This window comes from Balaenoptera ricei, chromosome 18, assembly GCF_028023285.1.
Source record: "Balaenoptera ricei isolate mBalRic1 chromosome 18, mBalRic1.hap2, whole genome shotgun sequence".
Taxonomy (NCBI): domain Eukaryota; kingdom Metazoa; phylum Chordata; class Mammalia; order Artiodactyla; family Balaenopteridae; genus Balaenoptera; species Balaenoptera ricei.
The window spans coordinates 49508213-49525216 of NC_082656.1; the positions used below are offsets into that span (position 1 = coordinate 49508213).

The window sequence follows — 17004 nt, forward strand, 5'->3', positions numbered from 1 at the left end:
ACCTCATCAATCACAGCAAGTAGGTTTGGTACTATAAAGAGAAGATATTACCAGCAACATTTTCAATCATGGGGCCATATATCCAAAAGCAATCAATAAAAAAACATACAGGAACTGACAAATAACTAGTCAACTGAATCATTTTTCCTGAAATACTTAGCAGTAGCCTTTTAAAGTAATTGCTTGTGGTCAATATTACTGTATTTCGGTCTGCTTGCTTGTTAAAATAGAATGGATATCATGTCCATTAATTTTTTTGGCTGTCAGAGGAAGTTTTTCACACCTACAATCAACCATAAGGAGGGGTATGATATTAACATGCCTAAAAAAATCACCTTTTTGTCAATTTTACCAAAGTTTTGAAGGTCAACAGATTTTTTAAAAGTTGAGGGAGAAGAAAATGTATATTTTCATCAAAATGTAAAAGATACATATCCTTTGCTCACCCATAACTTACTTCTTAACAATTTCTCTCCAATTTGCAAAAGTAAAACACTTCTTATTTTGAACTAACCATTTTGAGAATTTATGTCTTCAAAAAAACATGACGTCTCTGTGAGGGGTTCAATATCAGCATAGATTAAGCCAATTACGGGACACATCTTTCTTAGTTGATGGGAGAACTTAGAAACTGCTGAGTTACACTTTGTGATAAACATTTTGGAAGGTTGCCAAAGCTGTTATAAACATTTCTGAGCTCACTTTTCCAGGGAACTCTTTTAAAAATCAATTAGAAGTGAAAGTCTTTCAATGCTGGTGTTTTAAAATGTCAAGCTTGTATTACTTTTTTCCTTGTTGTGCATCAATGGCAGTATTTCAAAACCTGTATATTAAATTGATTATATTCTATAATTAAGCTATTAAAGGGGATAGAATGTACAAGCGTTCTAAAATTCACACCACAGCAGAACTGGTTTGTTTTTTTTTTGTTTTTATAAAAATAGGCCCAATTAGATTAAAAAAGGGGGAAGGCAAAGAAAGAAAGCATGAGGTAAGAAGAAAGTGTAAATTGGCTATTCAGATTTTACTTTAAAAGCATACTCAAGTATATTATTGATTTTGAAAACTATTTCTTAACATTACAGGTCAACAGGTTAAAATAATAAATGCTTTATTTATGATTCCTGAATCTGGATTTTTTTAGAAAGTAATCTATGGTCAATGGTAAAGGATCAGTTATGAGTCTAAATTTACAAAAGAGAGGTTTATTTAAAGATTTACTATACTCAAGATAACAATATATTTATTTAAAAATATATAATATGATTTTAGATCATGTTATATGTGTACATGTGCCTTATATGTGTACATGTTTGAATATGTGTGTGCACATGGTTAACTTTCTTATTAAAAGGGGGTCTTGTCAATCTTTCCAAGGTAGTGCCAACATTTCATGCACAAAAAACAAGCTGTGTGTTATCTATATAATGATGTTACATAAAATTAAAAATTTTTAGGAAAACATAAGATTAAAATCCTTAACTATCAAAAAGTGTGCTCCTTTTCTCTACAAATGATTCACAAATTTACTGTAGAGAGCAAAGGATTAAAATTCCTCATGTATGTGTAACGAACACATTGATATTAATTGGTTTGTCCTTTCAAGTTGTGTTTATCTCTTCATTTCCATCACAGTTTCAAAGGTCACTCCATTCCATTTATAAATCCAATATGACAGAGATTAGTAAAAGCAAAAAGCAACAACTAAATGAGTACCTCATCATGCAATCACACATCTCACAATTCATTTATCCAATTAATAAAAAATACCATCAAATGCTTCGTGGTGAGTTTTTTCAAAGCATCAAAATGGTTCATGTCAAGATAACTTAATCATCAACATTTACATTCCTCAGTATAGCAAATGTAGAGAAAACAGTGAAATTACACCTCAGGGGAAAGATAGCCAAATAAGTATTTCTATATTTTTCCAAAATAAAATAATTTAAAAAATAAATATATTTAATAAATTCAGCTTATACTAGTAATAAGTTAATGAGAGTTTCTTGAGAGCTGAAATATATGGATACTTGTGTGTGTGAGTGCACATTCACTTGTGTGCGTATGTGTGTGTGTAGTGTGATATCTAGCTATTTAATTGCTAAGGTAATATATTATCTAGAAGAGGAATCTAACGGATTGAAAATAGTCTTATCATTTACTCATAGATATATGACATTTTCTAATTTTGATGCTCATTTTGATATATTTATTTTAAACGATTTTAGAACCTGACCTTTCCTCTTGATGTAGGCATAGGTTTGACAGTGGTAGGTACATGAAACCGCAAAAAGAAACTAAATACATGCCGTGTGCATTATAACTGGCAACTCTAGGAGGCTGACATTTAGATTGCTAAAGGAAATCATTTTAAAACAATTTGACCACCTTTGTTAAGATTAGCATTTTTAACCTTGATATTTTCACGTAAAGTGAATATTGGATTTACATTGCCAATACACTCATTGTTTTAACAAGTCCCACTCCAAAAATGTAGTTGGATTATTCAAATGTAAAAGATGAGAGAGGAAAAACAGAAATATAAAAACAGAAGTGAGATTATCCAGAAAAAAGATATCTCAGAAAACCTTGTAACACAGTTTCAGCACTCACAAACCATAGAGAAGTAAAGAAAAAGCAATTTATTTCCAAAAAGCAGCTAAAACACAGAGAACTAGTTAAACAACTATTTATAAAAGAGGTAGACGTTTCTTTCTAAGAGAAATATGAATGAAGTTAAAACAAACTGAGACTGGTTTTAGAAATCATTTTCCCCCCATCTCTATTATATGGATCTGTGTCTCACGAAACATTAGAAGGTCACAGAATCCAAAGGCAGAATCAAGAATGTTTACAAGGCGTTTTGAAGTAGCCTTGAATCACTCAAACATCATAGTGCCTGAGTATAAACTATCAATCACCACATTATATTTAATAATGTCATATCTCTTTTATGTTTGTTTATTAACTTATGCATTCTTATATAATTGTGTGGTAGCTAGTTTGTTTTGAACATGACCTATCCTTTTCAGTTAAATATACTTTCTAGAAAAAGTTTAAGTAAAAATATAACTATTAAATGTCTTATGAAGATGGTGAAGTCTTCCTTCCCTGGATATCCTAAAATGTAATACCTGTGTAAAACAAAGATCTCTCCAAAACCCCCAATCGATGGCAGTTGTACAAGTAAAATTCCAGGTAAATGACTTGTTATTTGAATTTTCATTTAGAAAAAGGAAAAACTTTTCCAAGAATTCCTGAAGTGTTGTAATTTTGTATGAAATCAATTTATGAAAAAGACTTAAATATGTGCCCTAAAGACACGCACGGCATTGATAAAAATGCAGGGTTCACACGGTCTTATAAATTGTTTTAACTTTAGAATACCCCCATGCACATATATATGTATTTGCATAAGCGTGTGTGTACACATGCATACATACATACATGACTGGCTACACACACGCTCACATATACACAAATATCCTCTCTTCTTTGTCCCTATGCAGATTATTACTCCCTGCCTACAAATGACCCCAAGGAAGTAAGTACACTTCTTGGCTGAACAATTTATCAACAGCTTGAAGTGACAGGAATGGTGATTCAATCCCGTGTCCTCACATATCAGATGTAGGCCACATTCTTCAGTCTGCAGAACCAGAAAGGGAAAAAGTCCCTGTCGCATTTGCCCTTTCATAGAGATGGAAATATTATTAGAAAGGACATAAACAGACTAATTAAATCACAGCAGTATGGCTGGGATGACAGCTGGTACAGCGTGTGACTGAGAAGATCCATATCTGTGAGCAGGAGGTACTTCACTTCCAATCCATTCGCTATTAGGTGCTTTCAAGCTTGCTGTGCAGACATTAAATAATAACATATCATTTCCAAGACGAAAACGATGTAAAGAAATAAAAAAGGCTTTCTAACCAAGAAATCTTTTGTGCAACAGAGAAAAGAAATCATTTACCACTCAGTTCTGCTTTTGAGATAAAGATGTAATAATGCCATTACCTTTCATCAGCAGGATCCTTGAAAATCAACACTCTTTGCTTATCATGCTGTGAAATACAAATAGAGCTAAAGGCATGGTCTGCGAGGCACTGCTGCAGCGATATTAACTAACAGATCTGCCCTTTGTGAAGGAAACCGTATCCGTTTCATTAGTGCAGACTCTAATTCAAAACTGTTGAAAATGAACTGCACATACTGTTTTAATAACAACATTCCTAATCATTATCAAACTGGTAATTCTCTCAGCACTGAATGGAAGGGTCTGTGTTTCCATTATGACCTGCTGTTAAAGAAAACCATATTTAAATCCTCTATTTTTCCATTCTTCCAAATGATCCAGGTTCATTTGGGGGAGGGGGGTACTAAGAGCCTGCAAGATGATGTATGCCACATTATTTCATCATAAGTGAATTGACATTTTTAGACATTCATGTCGACTACTATATTATTTACTTATTATCACTAAGTTATTGTATTTTGTATTCAATTGGACATGCCATGGTTCATACAAATGACTTTGTACACTTTTGGAATATTTGGACAGTGCAGAGAGGAATCACAGTCATTTAAATGCGAAATGCTAAGTCTGATGACAGGCATTGGGCTCAGAGTTAGAAACTTGCGTGCTCACGCTCACAAAATGTTAAACCATGAACAACACCCTTAGTAACAGCTCAAAGAATATGTTCTCTTATGCTAGGTCATCATGAGATATTTGAAGATTTATATCATCAAACATTATAATTTACAGAACACAAAGTTGAAGGTTTATTTTAATCATATGTCATCAATCATATGAAGTTAAAATATAAGATAAAATAATGGAGGATCATATTAATGAAAAAAATAAGAGTTATCTGATCTTAAAAGGATTGAATAAGGCCTGGGGTTATTTTAAACTGAGAAGTTTCCTCCCACTATACGTTACTTTGAAGTTTCTATAAACATTACAGCAGGATGATGTAGGTTGACGATCATATTTAGGGCTTTTCTCAATGAAAACTGAAGGCTGTAATAAATGCATTCAATCTCCTAGAATGTGATGGAGTCTACCATATAGCATATCCAATTGGATATATGTTACATATCCTTATGTTCTATGATTACACAAGGATACAGCATCAGATAAAATCATTTAATTTATATTTCTTAGTATGAAATGCTTATATTATCAGTTTACTTCATTATCCTGTCATTAGTTGGAGTAAGCAATACTAAAACCAAAAGGAAAACATTGGGTTAATATTTTCTACTTATGCTCTTCAACTGTCCATATAGATTAAAAATTTTTTATGAAAATGAAACAGACACTACAGAAAAAGTGGAAATATTCTTTGCATTCTGCTTATCTACACCATACAATACATTTAATAATTCATACAGAAAACTAGTATATGTTGTTGTTCATACTCTAATGATTTTATTTACATATAGGAGTGGATTCAGAAATACATGCTCAAATATTTTTAAATGAGAAAATTGTTCTTTGTAATATGGAAATGTATTTTTTCCATAGTCCCCTGTTATGATCACTAATGTTTTTATTCTTTTATATGCACAATAAAGTTCAAAAATATGTTATGAGAAAAAATGCAAAATGATGCCAAGTACTTTCTAGAAAATCATGAAAAAGAGCTTAATAAAATGACCAGTTATTACCGCATGTGCCTCTTTTTTTCTTATATTCAAAATAAATATTTTCCACCATTATCTGTCATATGTAATGGTTACATAATCTGTGAAATGATGTGTTACAATATACATATTGATGGCATGTTTTGAACATTTAGGTTGTTTCAGTTTTGTATTTCATTTTAGAAATCACTGTATAGAATAACTTCTTGCCTTTTATCTTCTACTCATTTCAAAAATCAAAGAATTTTAGAACCAAGGGGTTAACTGGGCATCAAGCTCCTTATTTATTAAATAAGAAATCTGAGAAATTAAGAGACCTAACTAGCTAAGTTATTTATTAGCAGTGTTATTACTAGAAGCTGAATCTTCTGACATATTTTGCTCTCTGCTCCCCGATCTCAGCTTTTGGAAGCAGCTAGAAGGACTTGTTTGATCATACTACAAGTTATTCAAATGATAATTCTGTCTTAAATTAGCTATTTATTCTTTATATTTTCACATTAGATTACCTTATTTAAAATATTTAATGAAGAAGAAATGCCAGAAATATTAAATATTTAAGAATGCATTGAAAATTATGAAAGAGTAGCTTATTACTTTTTAGTTTTTCATTGCTGGAATAAGCAATTTTGTGTGAAATGTCAGGATATGAAGACATCTTTTGCATAGGAAATGATGTGAACCATATGGCTTATTCACCATCAACTGAATTACAAACCATGGCAGTTCCTACACTTTTAGGAGATGCTTATGTGGTCCTTCCATTAAAATTCCACTAATGTGACATTTGTGAAAAGGTTTATGTTTGGACATACTTTCCTCACCATATGAGAAGCCACAGAGAGCAAAGGCATAGATTAAAAGTGTTTACATATAAATTGAAAGCTATCAGTTCTAAAATGCTTCTCATTTCATGTGTCAGAATTTTTTTGGCCTTTTAGGGTAGTCTTGTGTGTTTCCATGTTTACAAGACCCTGGCTGTTAATATTGTTAAATTTTACTCATCAGACAGGAAGAAGGATCTTAACAATCATTGTTAGGCAAAGAAACATTAAGAAAGTTAAAAAAAAAAAAATTCCACATTTAATCTGTTAAACAATGGCAAATTTCTTATGAATCAGTGATACTGTAATTGAACTGGAGACATTTTTAGAGCAAGCTTGCTTTGGCTTTTTCACCCTCCGATTTGGAATCTGCTCACAGTACTGCCAGCTTAACCAAAAAGGATTAACTCTCATATCCAACTGAGAACACAGATAATTCTCAGTAATTGGTAAAAAATGAAGATGAATGGGGCTGAGAGATAAGGAGCAATTAGCTCATCAGCAGTTACAGCTGTGCACTCAATCCGGATCCATCTCTTGAGTCTCGGCCCCTTTTAAAGAACCTACACAGAATAAGCATAGGACGCCCCCTCCCCAAAAAATTGCTATACCTGCCCATCATTTCTCTAGTCTTCCATTTTATTTCCTTCCTATACAAAGACACCTGTCATAGCATGCTATGTAAATTACTACCTCTCTCAGGACCTATGTCTAAAGCCAATCTTCTTTTTAAACTTTTTTTTTTAATAACAGAAACCAAATGACTACTGTAGACACTCTTAAATTCCCTGTCAATCGTTTCATTATAGCAGCATCATCTGTTTGAAAATATAAGCAATTCCCTCATCTAATTATAGGAAGGATTTGAGGTTCATTAACATTGCCAAAGCAGAGAATCCAATGTGCAACTACAGAGCTCTGCTTGGCGGCCTGTGTTCTCAGTTTCCTTTTATTTGCTTTCTCAAGGTCTCCAAGACTTTTTCCTGAAATCATAAAATTAATTTTTCCTTCCAAATAGACACATGAGATAGAAGAAAGGAAATGACTGCAATGTAAACTATTTTATGTCTTTAGGAATGGTTTAAAAAAAAAAAAAAAAGATAAGGGGATGGTCAGCCAGGGAAGATAATTTTATCTCCCTATCTGCCTGGCTTTTTTTTTTTTTTTTCATTGTTTTGTTTTGTTGGTTGATGGACAGAGGTAAGGAGAAAGGAATACCATTGAAGAACACAGCTGTTTAATCCCAAACTCAAGCTCTTGTTTTTACTTGAAACTCCTATATCTTTGTAACTATTGCAAGTTTGAAAAAATGCAAAAGAATCCTACATTTCAGGCATATGAAACGTGTTCAAGTTTGTGGATCACTGCATTAGGGTATTCTTGCCTACTTTCCATGGTGTTCAGAGAGAGAAATTCTGAAGTCTTAAGATTACTTCACTTCCTTAAAGAAATAACAGCAGTTCGGGGGTTATGACTATAGTTTAAACAATAAGATTTTCTTGGGACATCTGTTTTGAGATCACATTTTGAATAGATATGAACTCATTTCCTACTAAGCAAGCAATCTACTATTGTTGATAGCTGTTTACCAGTTCTATGAGTCAGATATTAGCTTGTGGCAAAGGTCCCTCTTAAATCCTCTGAGTATTCTTTAAACTGTGTACATAGTGTTTTCCTTAAATAAAATGTTAAGAGAAGTAAAAATGCAGTCTTTTCCTGCCTCTTGGTAAATTATAGTCCACAAACTCTTGCACTTGGGAATAATATTTAATGTATTTATCTTTAAAGAGTCGTTTCCTTTGTTGTCATTAGTTCAGGGAGTAAGATATTAGCTTTAGCAAGTATTTAAATAACAGAGAAACTACTAAGAGATGCTCACTATGTCAATATTTATATAGCAGTTAAAAACTAGAAGTAAAATTAAGTTTCCTTTATTTAGATTAAATCGATTGTGATTAATTTAGTACCCTCAAAACTGTGCATGATGCCAAAAAAAAGAAGATAAGCAGATAAAACATAGCTATAGAGACTATGAAATTGACCTTGAGTTCACCGGTTTTAAATTCTGCCTTTCCAATATCCCCGTCCCAATTTCCAAGCAGCATTTTTTAAGCTGGTTATGTAGATCAGTCCTTAAAGCAAAAAAATAGCAATTTATCTGGCCTGTATGTTGTGGATAGCGTTGCCACTAAAAAGAATCCAGGACATTTTTCCTTCTTATCTGCAATGTAGCTCATATCAGCCAACCTGTCACAAGATAGTACTTGATATAAACAAGAGATTGCAAAGACATCTCAGTAATCAATATCAGGATGGCTACAGTATGGAAACCCCAACCAGTGCATATCATTTGTCTCAGCATCTATTTCTATGGCCAAATGAAGCATTAATTCAAATCATAAATCTATGGTGATTTAAATCTGGGAATGAGCACCTGCCTGCTTTAATGATTTATTTTGTACATTTCAGTAAGCAGGAGATTTGTCCATATGAACTGACAGGTCACCTTCAGATGCCAGGAGCAGGCTGTTTATCACCATGCAGACTAGCATCTCATCTTAGCAAGTAAATATTAAACTAAAAGAATCCAATTGATTGTGGATGAGGGAGAATGGCGACACAGCCATATATTTCACTCAGCCTGCTGATGCCTCACTCGGATCTATCCTGAAGTCCTCACTTCTTCTTAAAGTGATCATTCTGTTGGAAAGATGCGAGTTCAAGGTTACCATGTAAAATTGGGATATAAAATAATTATTTGTCCGTGTCATAGGTTTCTTCAAACACCTTTTTTTCTGGCTAATTTTTACAATTCATATTAAGAACTAGAGAGGGTCATCTATAATAAGAATATCCCTTCACCTCACCAAGCCAAATGAAATGAAATCAAGCAAAGAAAAGAAATCTATTTTCTAGCGGCACTAAGGATTTACTTACAACCAAGGGGTGAGGAAGTGGGGCGGGGGAAACAGTGTTTCTACACAGAGAAGGCTGAAACGTTTAAATAACGCGTGAGCCAGATGAGTATAAGGGAAAAGAGAACGCTGAATCGACTTCAGAAATGTCACTGGATTTGGGCAGGGCTGAGTAGTAACAATACATCATTTAAGTAGCACCTCTCTGAGGGGTTTCGCTACTTCCAAGGGCCAAGTGATAGATTCGTGAGAGCAGTACATTTGTATTCTGAAATATAAGACTTCTGAGATTCTTGGGATTCCTACTGGAATTCATAGCTTTCAATACCACTTCCTAAGCACCTCGTGCTAGCTGATGTTTCTGGGGGATCCAACGTATCCTGTTATGACTGTCTGCTTACTTGGCCACCCCACCCATAGGAGTGTACGCCCCTTGAGTGCTGAGGCTGTGTTAGGATTATTTTTGTGTTCCTAGAATAAGCTAAAATCAAACATATAACAAAATCCAAATGACGTCACAGCTGCCCCCAAATATCCTCACAGGCCTGCAGCTTAACAAGTAATACCTAGTAGAGAGAATAGGAAAACAGAGGAGGAAGCAGTCGGTGGCTGTAAACAGAGGAAGAAGGTGATTTTCAGGAGGGTAAGTTGGGAGAAATAATAACAATAGCAAAAGCAATACCCACATGACTGACGTTATGCGTGACCAAAAAAATGTGATAAACAGACACGGTAATAAAGAAAATGATAAGCACTTGTCAAATATGATTTCCTTTCCTTCTCATGATGCAGATACTATTTTCTATGCCATTTTTCAGATGTGGAATGCGAGGCTCAGAAAGTTCACATAACTTTCCAAAGTCACGGAGCAAGTAGTTATTGAACACTTACCAAGAGGCAGGCACTATCCTCAGAACCAGAGAAGACTGGAGTCCATTTAAAGCAATTGCTCAAAATTGCCGTGATCTATGAAAGCTCAACCTCCTATCCCCACCATTGCCCTGTACCTTCCCTCACTCTACCCCATCCCTCCCCTAAACTCTCTTTCCCTGATCTCTAGGTAAAGAAGAAGGGGGCAGGGGGTGTGCTCAGGAAGGGTAATAAATCACAAATTCTTAGAGGACAGCAGTATGTGAGAGTAGAATAAAAATGACAATGGATAACATTTCCCCTCAAATCAGCTACAGATCTCTAACATACATGATCCATGAGCTTTAGGGACGAGCAATGACACTAATGTTAACACAATCTCAAAATATTAAGACCCTCTAGGAAAATTCAAATAAATTTCCATTTCTGGTTCAAATTGGAGGATGGGTGTCAAAAAAAAAAAAAAAAAGCAAGATAAACTAGCAAGTGAATACCTTAATGGAAGAAAAGTGATTTCTTCCAACTAAAACGCAAAAGCAAATTTAAATTGTTTCTTAGTTTAAGTCATTATGAGAGCCTAGCTATCCAAATAATTATGATAAGCACAATTTGGTCAGAGGGCAAGTATTATTCCATAATATCAAATATTAAGTGTATGCCAATGCTTAATTATGAGCTATGATCTCTTTATCTTATGCCTGTTGGTTTCTCCAAAGCCAGCTTCTGTTCTGCTGCTCAGGAAATTTGACAGAGGTAGAGTGTTTTAATATATTTTGTTCAAGTGTTATTAAATTGCCTAACTTAAAGATCCCTCCTCACAACACCAGCTATCAACAACAGCCCGCATTCAAGGTTTACTCTCCTAAAATTCTGATAACAATCCAAATTATGCCTTGGAATCACAACTATAGTTTAGAGTGGCCAATTCCTTGTTTTCAAAAGTGTCCAATTTTGCTCTATTTTATTGGGCAAAGTAAAAGACTAGTGTTTTAAAATAATATGCAGTCAATAGTTCTAAAAAGAGAATTACAATTCTTTCATTTTACTTCAATATCGTTTTTAACTTTTAAAAGCTTAAATTGATGTGTGTAAACTATGCCCTAAACCATCCACCGCCCTCCATCTTCTCAACAGAAGCACTGCAAATGCGAACGCTGGCACTTCCCTTAGTTCTTTTCAGATTTTGAGCCATGTCTTTGGCTTTCTTCCACATCTTTTTATCCTTCTAAGAATTGCTACCTCCTTCTTTATCATACTCTCAAGTCAAAGCCATTAACGCCTCTCCTTTTCTATTTCTCTTGTCTAGTTCTGTTGAAAAGTTCTATTTTTCCCCTTTTTACGTTGGAAGCTGCTCTTTGGCATCACTGAAGTGGTGGTATTTTGTGTTTCGTGTATGTGTTTTAAAATTACTTCCTACTCGGTTACTCATATCTAGCGCATGATTCCATGAACAGCTGTGCAAATGACTATCACTGAAGTCCACAGTATTCCTTCATACACGCCCCCTACCTGTAGGTCAATGGACTGAAAGTAGGGAGCTGCTGATTATCTAAAGAAATAATCTGTTAAAATGTTGCATAGAAAAGAAAATCTAATTGAACTGCCATATATTATTGTGTCCCTCATGAACATGTATGTTGGATATAGTCTTGGGTACATCTTGTAGCATCCAAATTTCTCTTGTTCAATTATATTTTGAGCATGATTTCTACATTTTAAAGGGAAATAATACAGTGCAGTGGCAGAAAAAAAAGTTTTATGTCACAAACACACAGATGCCAAAGATATCATCAATAAAAATTTAACCTTCATTTGAAGTTGTGTTTGACAAAACAAATTACCCAAATTAATTCTGCAAAGAGAAAGCTGTTCCTTTTTGGTTTAAATAGTAATGGTTAACTTTCCATCCCTCCATACCTCAAGAAAGAAAAAGATCAAATTAAGACATTAAAGTGGCATTTTTTAAATAAGAGAAACTGATAATGGATGTATACAGAAAGAATTAATTATCAGCATAATTCTTATTCTTGGCAATACATGAAAAGATTAAGTTTATATGTTTTGCTGCTAAGGCGCATTTCTTATTTGATAACCAATGCATTAAGAATAAAAAAGCTAGTGTGTGGTTTTGTTTGTAAATATTCTTCTGTCATCTTACCCATAATCAATACTTTAGAATTCTGACTATTAGAACTTATTTGTATTATGAAAGATGTTAACTGAATTTTTACAGTAGAGGTTGCAGACATAAAGTTAATTCCTACATTTAAAAATAATGTTGCTAATTATTTATTTAGAGTGTGTGTTGTTAGGCTAAGTGGTTTCTTCAAAATGTACACTATTTTCAAAGCTAAAGGGGCCAACTTCTTGAACGGGTAGCCAATAATTTTGTTCTGGAAAAGAAAGTCATTGAGTAGCAAAATGATCACAGTAAGTTTCAGTGAACGTAAAACTTACCGACACTTGAATTCATGTCCCCATTTTCAGAATCTGCTCCATGTTGGTTACTACTGGCATGATAGTTGCTCATAGCTTCTAATTTGATTTTTTTCACCTTCATTGCTTCGGCGATCGCTGCATTGGTAGCAGCGGCAGCTGCTGCAGCTGCTGCTGTCAAACCTTCAAAGAATAAATTAAAAATGAGGTAATTCAAATTTTGATTTTTCACATAAGACTCCACATGCTTTACAGAACACATATACAAACATATTGAAGTATCGGATTCCTTTATGCTGCACTCTGATAGCATATATTCATTCCCAGCTAACCAGTGAAACTATGTTGATATCACAGAGCGCTCTCCGAACTCCCATATTCAATATTAGCAAAAGCATGATTCGTATATAGAAGGAGAGTAGTAGAAATGCAGCCAGAATTCGCCCTCAAACAAACCCATCTGAACATGTCATTCCTGGCTCCAAATCCTCTACAGCTGCCTACAGGTGGGGGGAATCTGAACTGCTTAGCTTAACTCACAAAGCTTTTCACTAGAATGGGAAACCTACCTAATCACCCGAAGTTTCCCTATTCTCACGCCATACTCCCCCTATGCTGAACGTGGCCCCAGTACCCACACGTGCCCTGCCTCTTCAAGCCCGTGCTTTTGCAATTGCCATTGCCTTTGTCTGGAACAGCCTAGGCCTGTGACTCACTTCCCCCACTTGTCAGTATTCTAGTCCCAGAGTTGACCTTTCTAACCACTATGCCACAGCATCTCCAGAACAGTTTGTCTCTGTTCATCCAGAAAACGGGAGGTGGGAGTGATCATGAGATTCGAAAAAACAGTTTGAGGCCACATACGGAAGATCAGAAAGCGAAGACCTGGCTTTAGGTACAGGCTCTAGGTAACCAGCACAGGTTTTGGAGCAGGGGAGCGATTTGTTTTCCTTAAACGTGTGAACTTTTACCGAGTCAATTCACTTCATCCGACATCCTTCATCTGCAAAACGAAAGACACTGAAACGTGTGAATGATCTCTCCTAACTCTAAAACTCTGACAGTCTATGAGAGGATATACACACACACCCGCCCACACCCTCATACTCCTTTTGCTATGCTGCTTCAGAATTTCTGGCTACAGCGCTTCAGCCTGCTTTGAATTTATCTGTGTGATTTATTTCCACTCGCAGCTGGTGGATTTGAGACTGAAACCTCTCTCCTCCTTTTCCTCCCCACTAATCATCACTTCTAGTTACTACAGCAAATAAGTTGCAGCCTCAGGAATTAGAAGAAGGTCTTTTTCCCTAGAAACCTCTGCTTTGTTTTTTTTTTTTTTTTTTTTTTTGAGGTTAGGAGAAGACCTCACCTTTCCTTCAGATCAGACCAAAGAGACCTTGACAACTTTCACCCCAACGCAACAAGACCTTCAGACTGACTCTTTGCATGACGAACTGGTAACTGCCCCCTAAAAAGGCACTGATCTGAACTCAAAGAATTCATCTGGGTCTCGACTGAACACTTATTGCCTTTTAAGTCCCAACTTGAACTGATTCTCTCATCTTCCTATGATTGAATTTTCTCCCCAGTTACTCATTTCCTTCAAAGATGTTTCAGAAGATTTTCTTTCCTGTTCTCTTAAAATTCTCTTTGTGTTTCCCAGAAAATCTCTCTTCCTCAGTTTCGCCTTGTCACCAATGCGAACATCCAAATTGTCCTTTCCCTTCATTGCCTGGTGTTGTCCCATATCCAATTTATGACACATCTAGGGTCTTTATCTTTGATTTATGAGGCAGGTAAATCTTGTTCCATAGTATTCAAATAAGAAAGAAAAAACTACAACTTGAGATATGATTGTTATTATTGGATAGATCTGAATCAAGCTCAGTAGCATGAAACATAACTGTGCTTGATATGGCCTTACACAAGCTATAAAATCTTCTTAAGTATGGTTTCTTCATCTGTAAAGTCATCCTATTCACAAAGGGATAATAGAAGGATTAAATAAGATAAACTATGTGAAGAATGCCACATAATGTTTAGTAAAAACTAGGCAGGCCTTGTGTTCTAGTTTTTACTTCAGCAAGTCAAGACCAGTCCTAGCTATGACTCAAGCAGGATACAGTGGGCTAGCTGCAGCCCCCCTCAGCTAGAAGTATCCTGCTTCTCCTTAGCTGCCGGCATTAACCCTTGACTTTTAAAAATGCCTTTCACAATTTTATTATTTATCTGATCTTATTTATGGTACTCTTCTCTTTTTCCATTTGACAGTTTTTTCCCCCTTAGGTTTACACTTCTAATACAAATTCCAACCGATAGATGTGTGTGTGACACACACATGCTATAACCATAATACTTTTGAAATATTCTATTTTCAGTCCAGTTTCATGAAGGCAAGAAGAAAGCTATGACATTTGCAACAGTTGCTGATTTTAGTTTCACTAACTCACCTAACTGTTTGATGGGTTCTCAAATTTAATTCTTTAATAGCTTTCACACTCAGCCAATTTTCTCCATCTCCCCTGGCTTCCCCTAGTGCAAGCTGCCACTTTTTGTTCCCTGGAGTCTTGTAATTATCTCTTAACAGCTTCCACTTTCCCTACCTCCAATCTCTTATGATTCATACTGCGGTCAACATAACCTTATGAAAACAAAAATCTAATCCTGGCATTCGATGCCCGCTCTGAGGAGCAAGGTGGGTGCTTCATGTGTCTGTCAGGGCCCTGTGTGCTCAGTCCCCTGCTTATCTGTGTAGCATTATCTTTCCCCCAGGTCTCCTTTGCTCTGTGTGCTCCAGACATATAGGGGTCTTTCACCTCCTCTAGTGGACTACATTTCCTCTTTCAAGCTAGACTTTGCACATGCTGTTCAGACTTTCTAGAAAATCTCTCCAGTTCCCTGCCCCAGATCTGTCCTTGCATCTGTCATGTGAGGCTTAAATATGATGTTCTAGGGAAAGCAGGCTGAGGATCCTGACTCTTCAGCCTACCTGGGAAAGAGCTCCAACACTTCAAGAATCAGCCTAAGACTCACTTCTTTTAAAGAGCTGACCTTCTCCACCCTACTCCTCAAGAGTAGAGCTAGTGGTCCACTTGCGTGTGTTCTCAGCCCTGTTGAATGAAAGTCTGCATTCTCTCTGCATCAGAATCACTCACAGAGCTTTCAAACCACGCAAAGAGCTGAGTCCTACCATCTGAGATTCTGGTTGGGACACGTCCATCTGTATATTTTGGTTGATTTTACCGTTCCTCAGGTCACTTTAATGTGCAATCTGAGAACAGAAACTCACTCAAACTCTTTATTGCTCCTTTTTTTGGGGGGGGGGGGTGTTGCTCAGGGGGGTCGGTTTCGGGCTAGCTCCTCCAACTAGGTTATAACACTGAAAGGACAGAAATACTTTCCTAGTATATGTATCCCAAACACTGAGCACAAAGCCTGGCACAAATTGTCACTGAATGAAAAAAACGCTTCTCAAACTGGATTACATGGAAAGCCGCAGGAGAAATATGGGCATTATTTTGACAATATCAGTGTAAGTAATTTAAAACATTATGTTCATATTACAGTCAATGTAAATATACTAGGAGTAGCAAATCTCATTAATTTAATAAAAAGCGTTTACTTTCCAAAGCTACATCTGCCTAGGACTGGAGAGAATCACGAAAGTCTCACCCTCACCTCTGCATTGATTGCACTTCCTGTTGGCCTTGCCATGGCCATTTCAAATCTCATGTAATTCTCAAATTCCCTCCAATTTGCTGTCTCTAGTAAAAACTTAGTTTAGAATCTATACACTCACTTTAGAAAGAGGTCCCATTGTATAGTTTGTTCCCTATTGAAGCTGCCTTTGAAAAAATAAGTGTAATAAATTCACAAAATAACACTAGTTTTTGGTCTATACTTCATAGGGAGTTCACACTGCAAAAACACTTCCTATGCAATCAAGAATGCTCTACCTGTGCAACACGGATGGACCTAGAGATTATCATACTAAGTGAAGTAAGTCAGATAGAGAAAGACAAATATCATGTGATGTCACTTATATGTGGAATCCAAAAAAATGATACAAATGAACTTATTTACAAAACAGAATCAGACTCACAGCTTAGGAAACAAACTTACTGTTACCAAAGGAGAAAGGTGGGATGGAGGGTAAATTAGGAAATTGAGATTAACATATACACACTATTATATATAAAATAGATAAACAACAAGGACCTGCTGTATAGGTCCTTGAGCCATATTGAACTATATTCAATATCTTGTAATAACCTATAGTGGAAAAGAATATGAAAAGGTATATATAT

At 35.5% G+C, this 17004-nt stretch overlaps 1 protein-coding gene across 1 annotated transcript in view; it reads right to left on the minus strand.

The window, feature by feature from the left end:
- Window positions 1–17004, minus strand: part of DACH1 (dachshund family transcription factor 1) — a 412554-nt gene that overhangs the window by 178437 nt on the left and 217113 nt on the right. The window contains exon 3 of the mRNA XM_059902726.1: window positions 12719–12880. Coding sequence (XP_059758709.1) covers window positions 12719–12880 — 162 coding nt within the window. The remainder of the gene's footprint in view (window positions 1–12718; window positions 12881–17004) is intronic.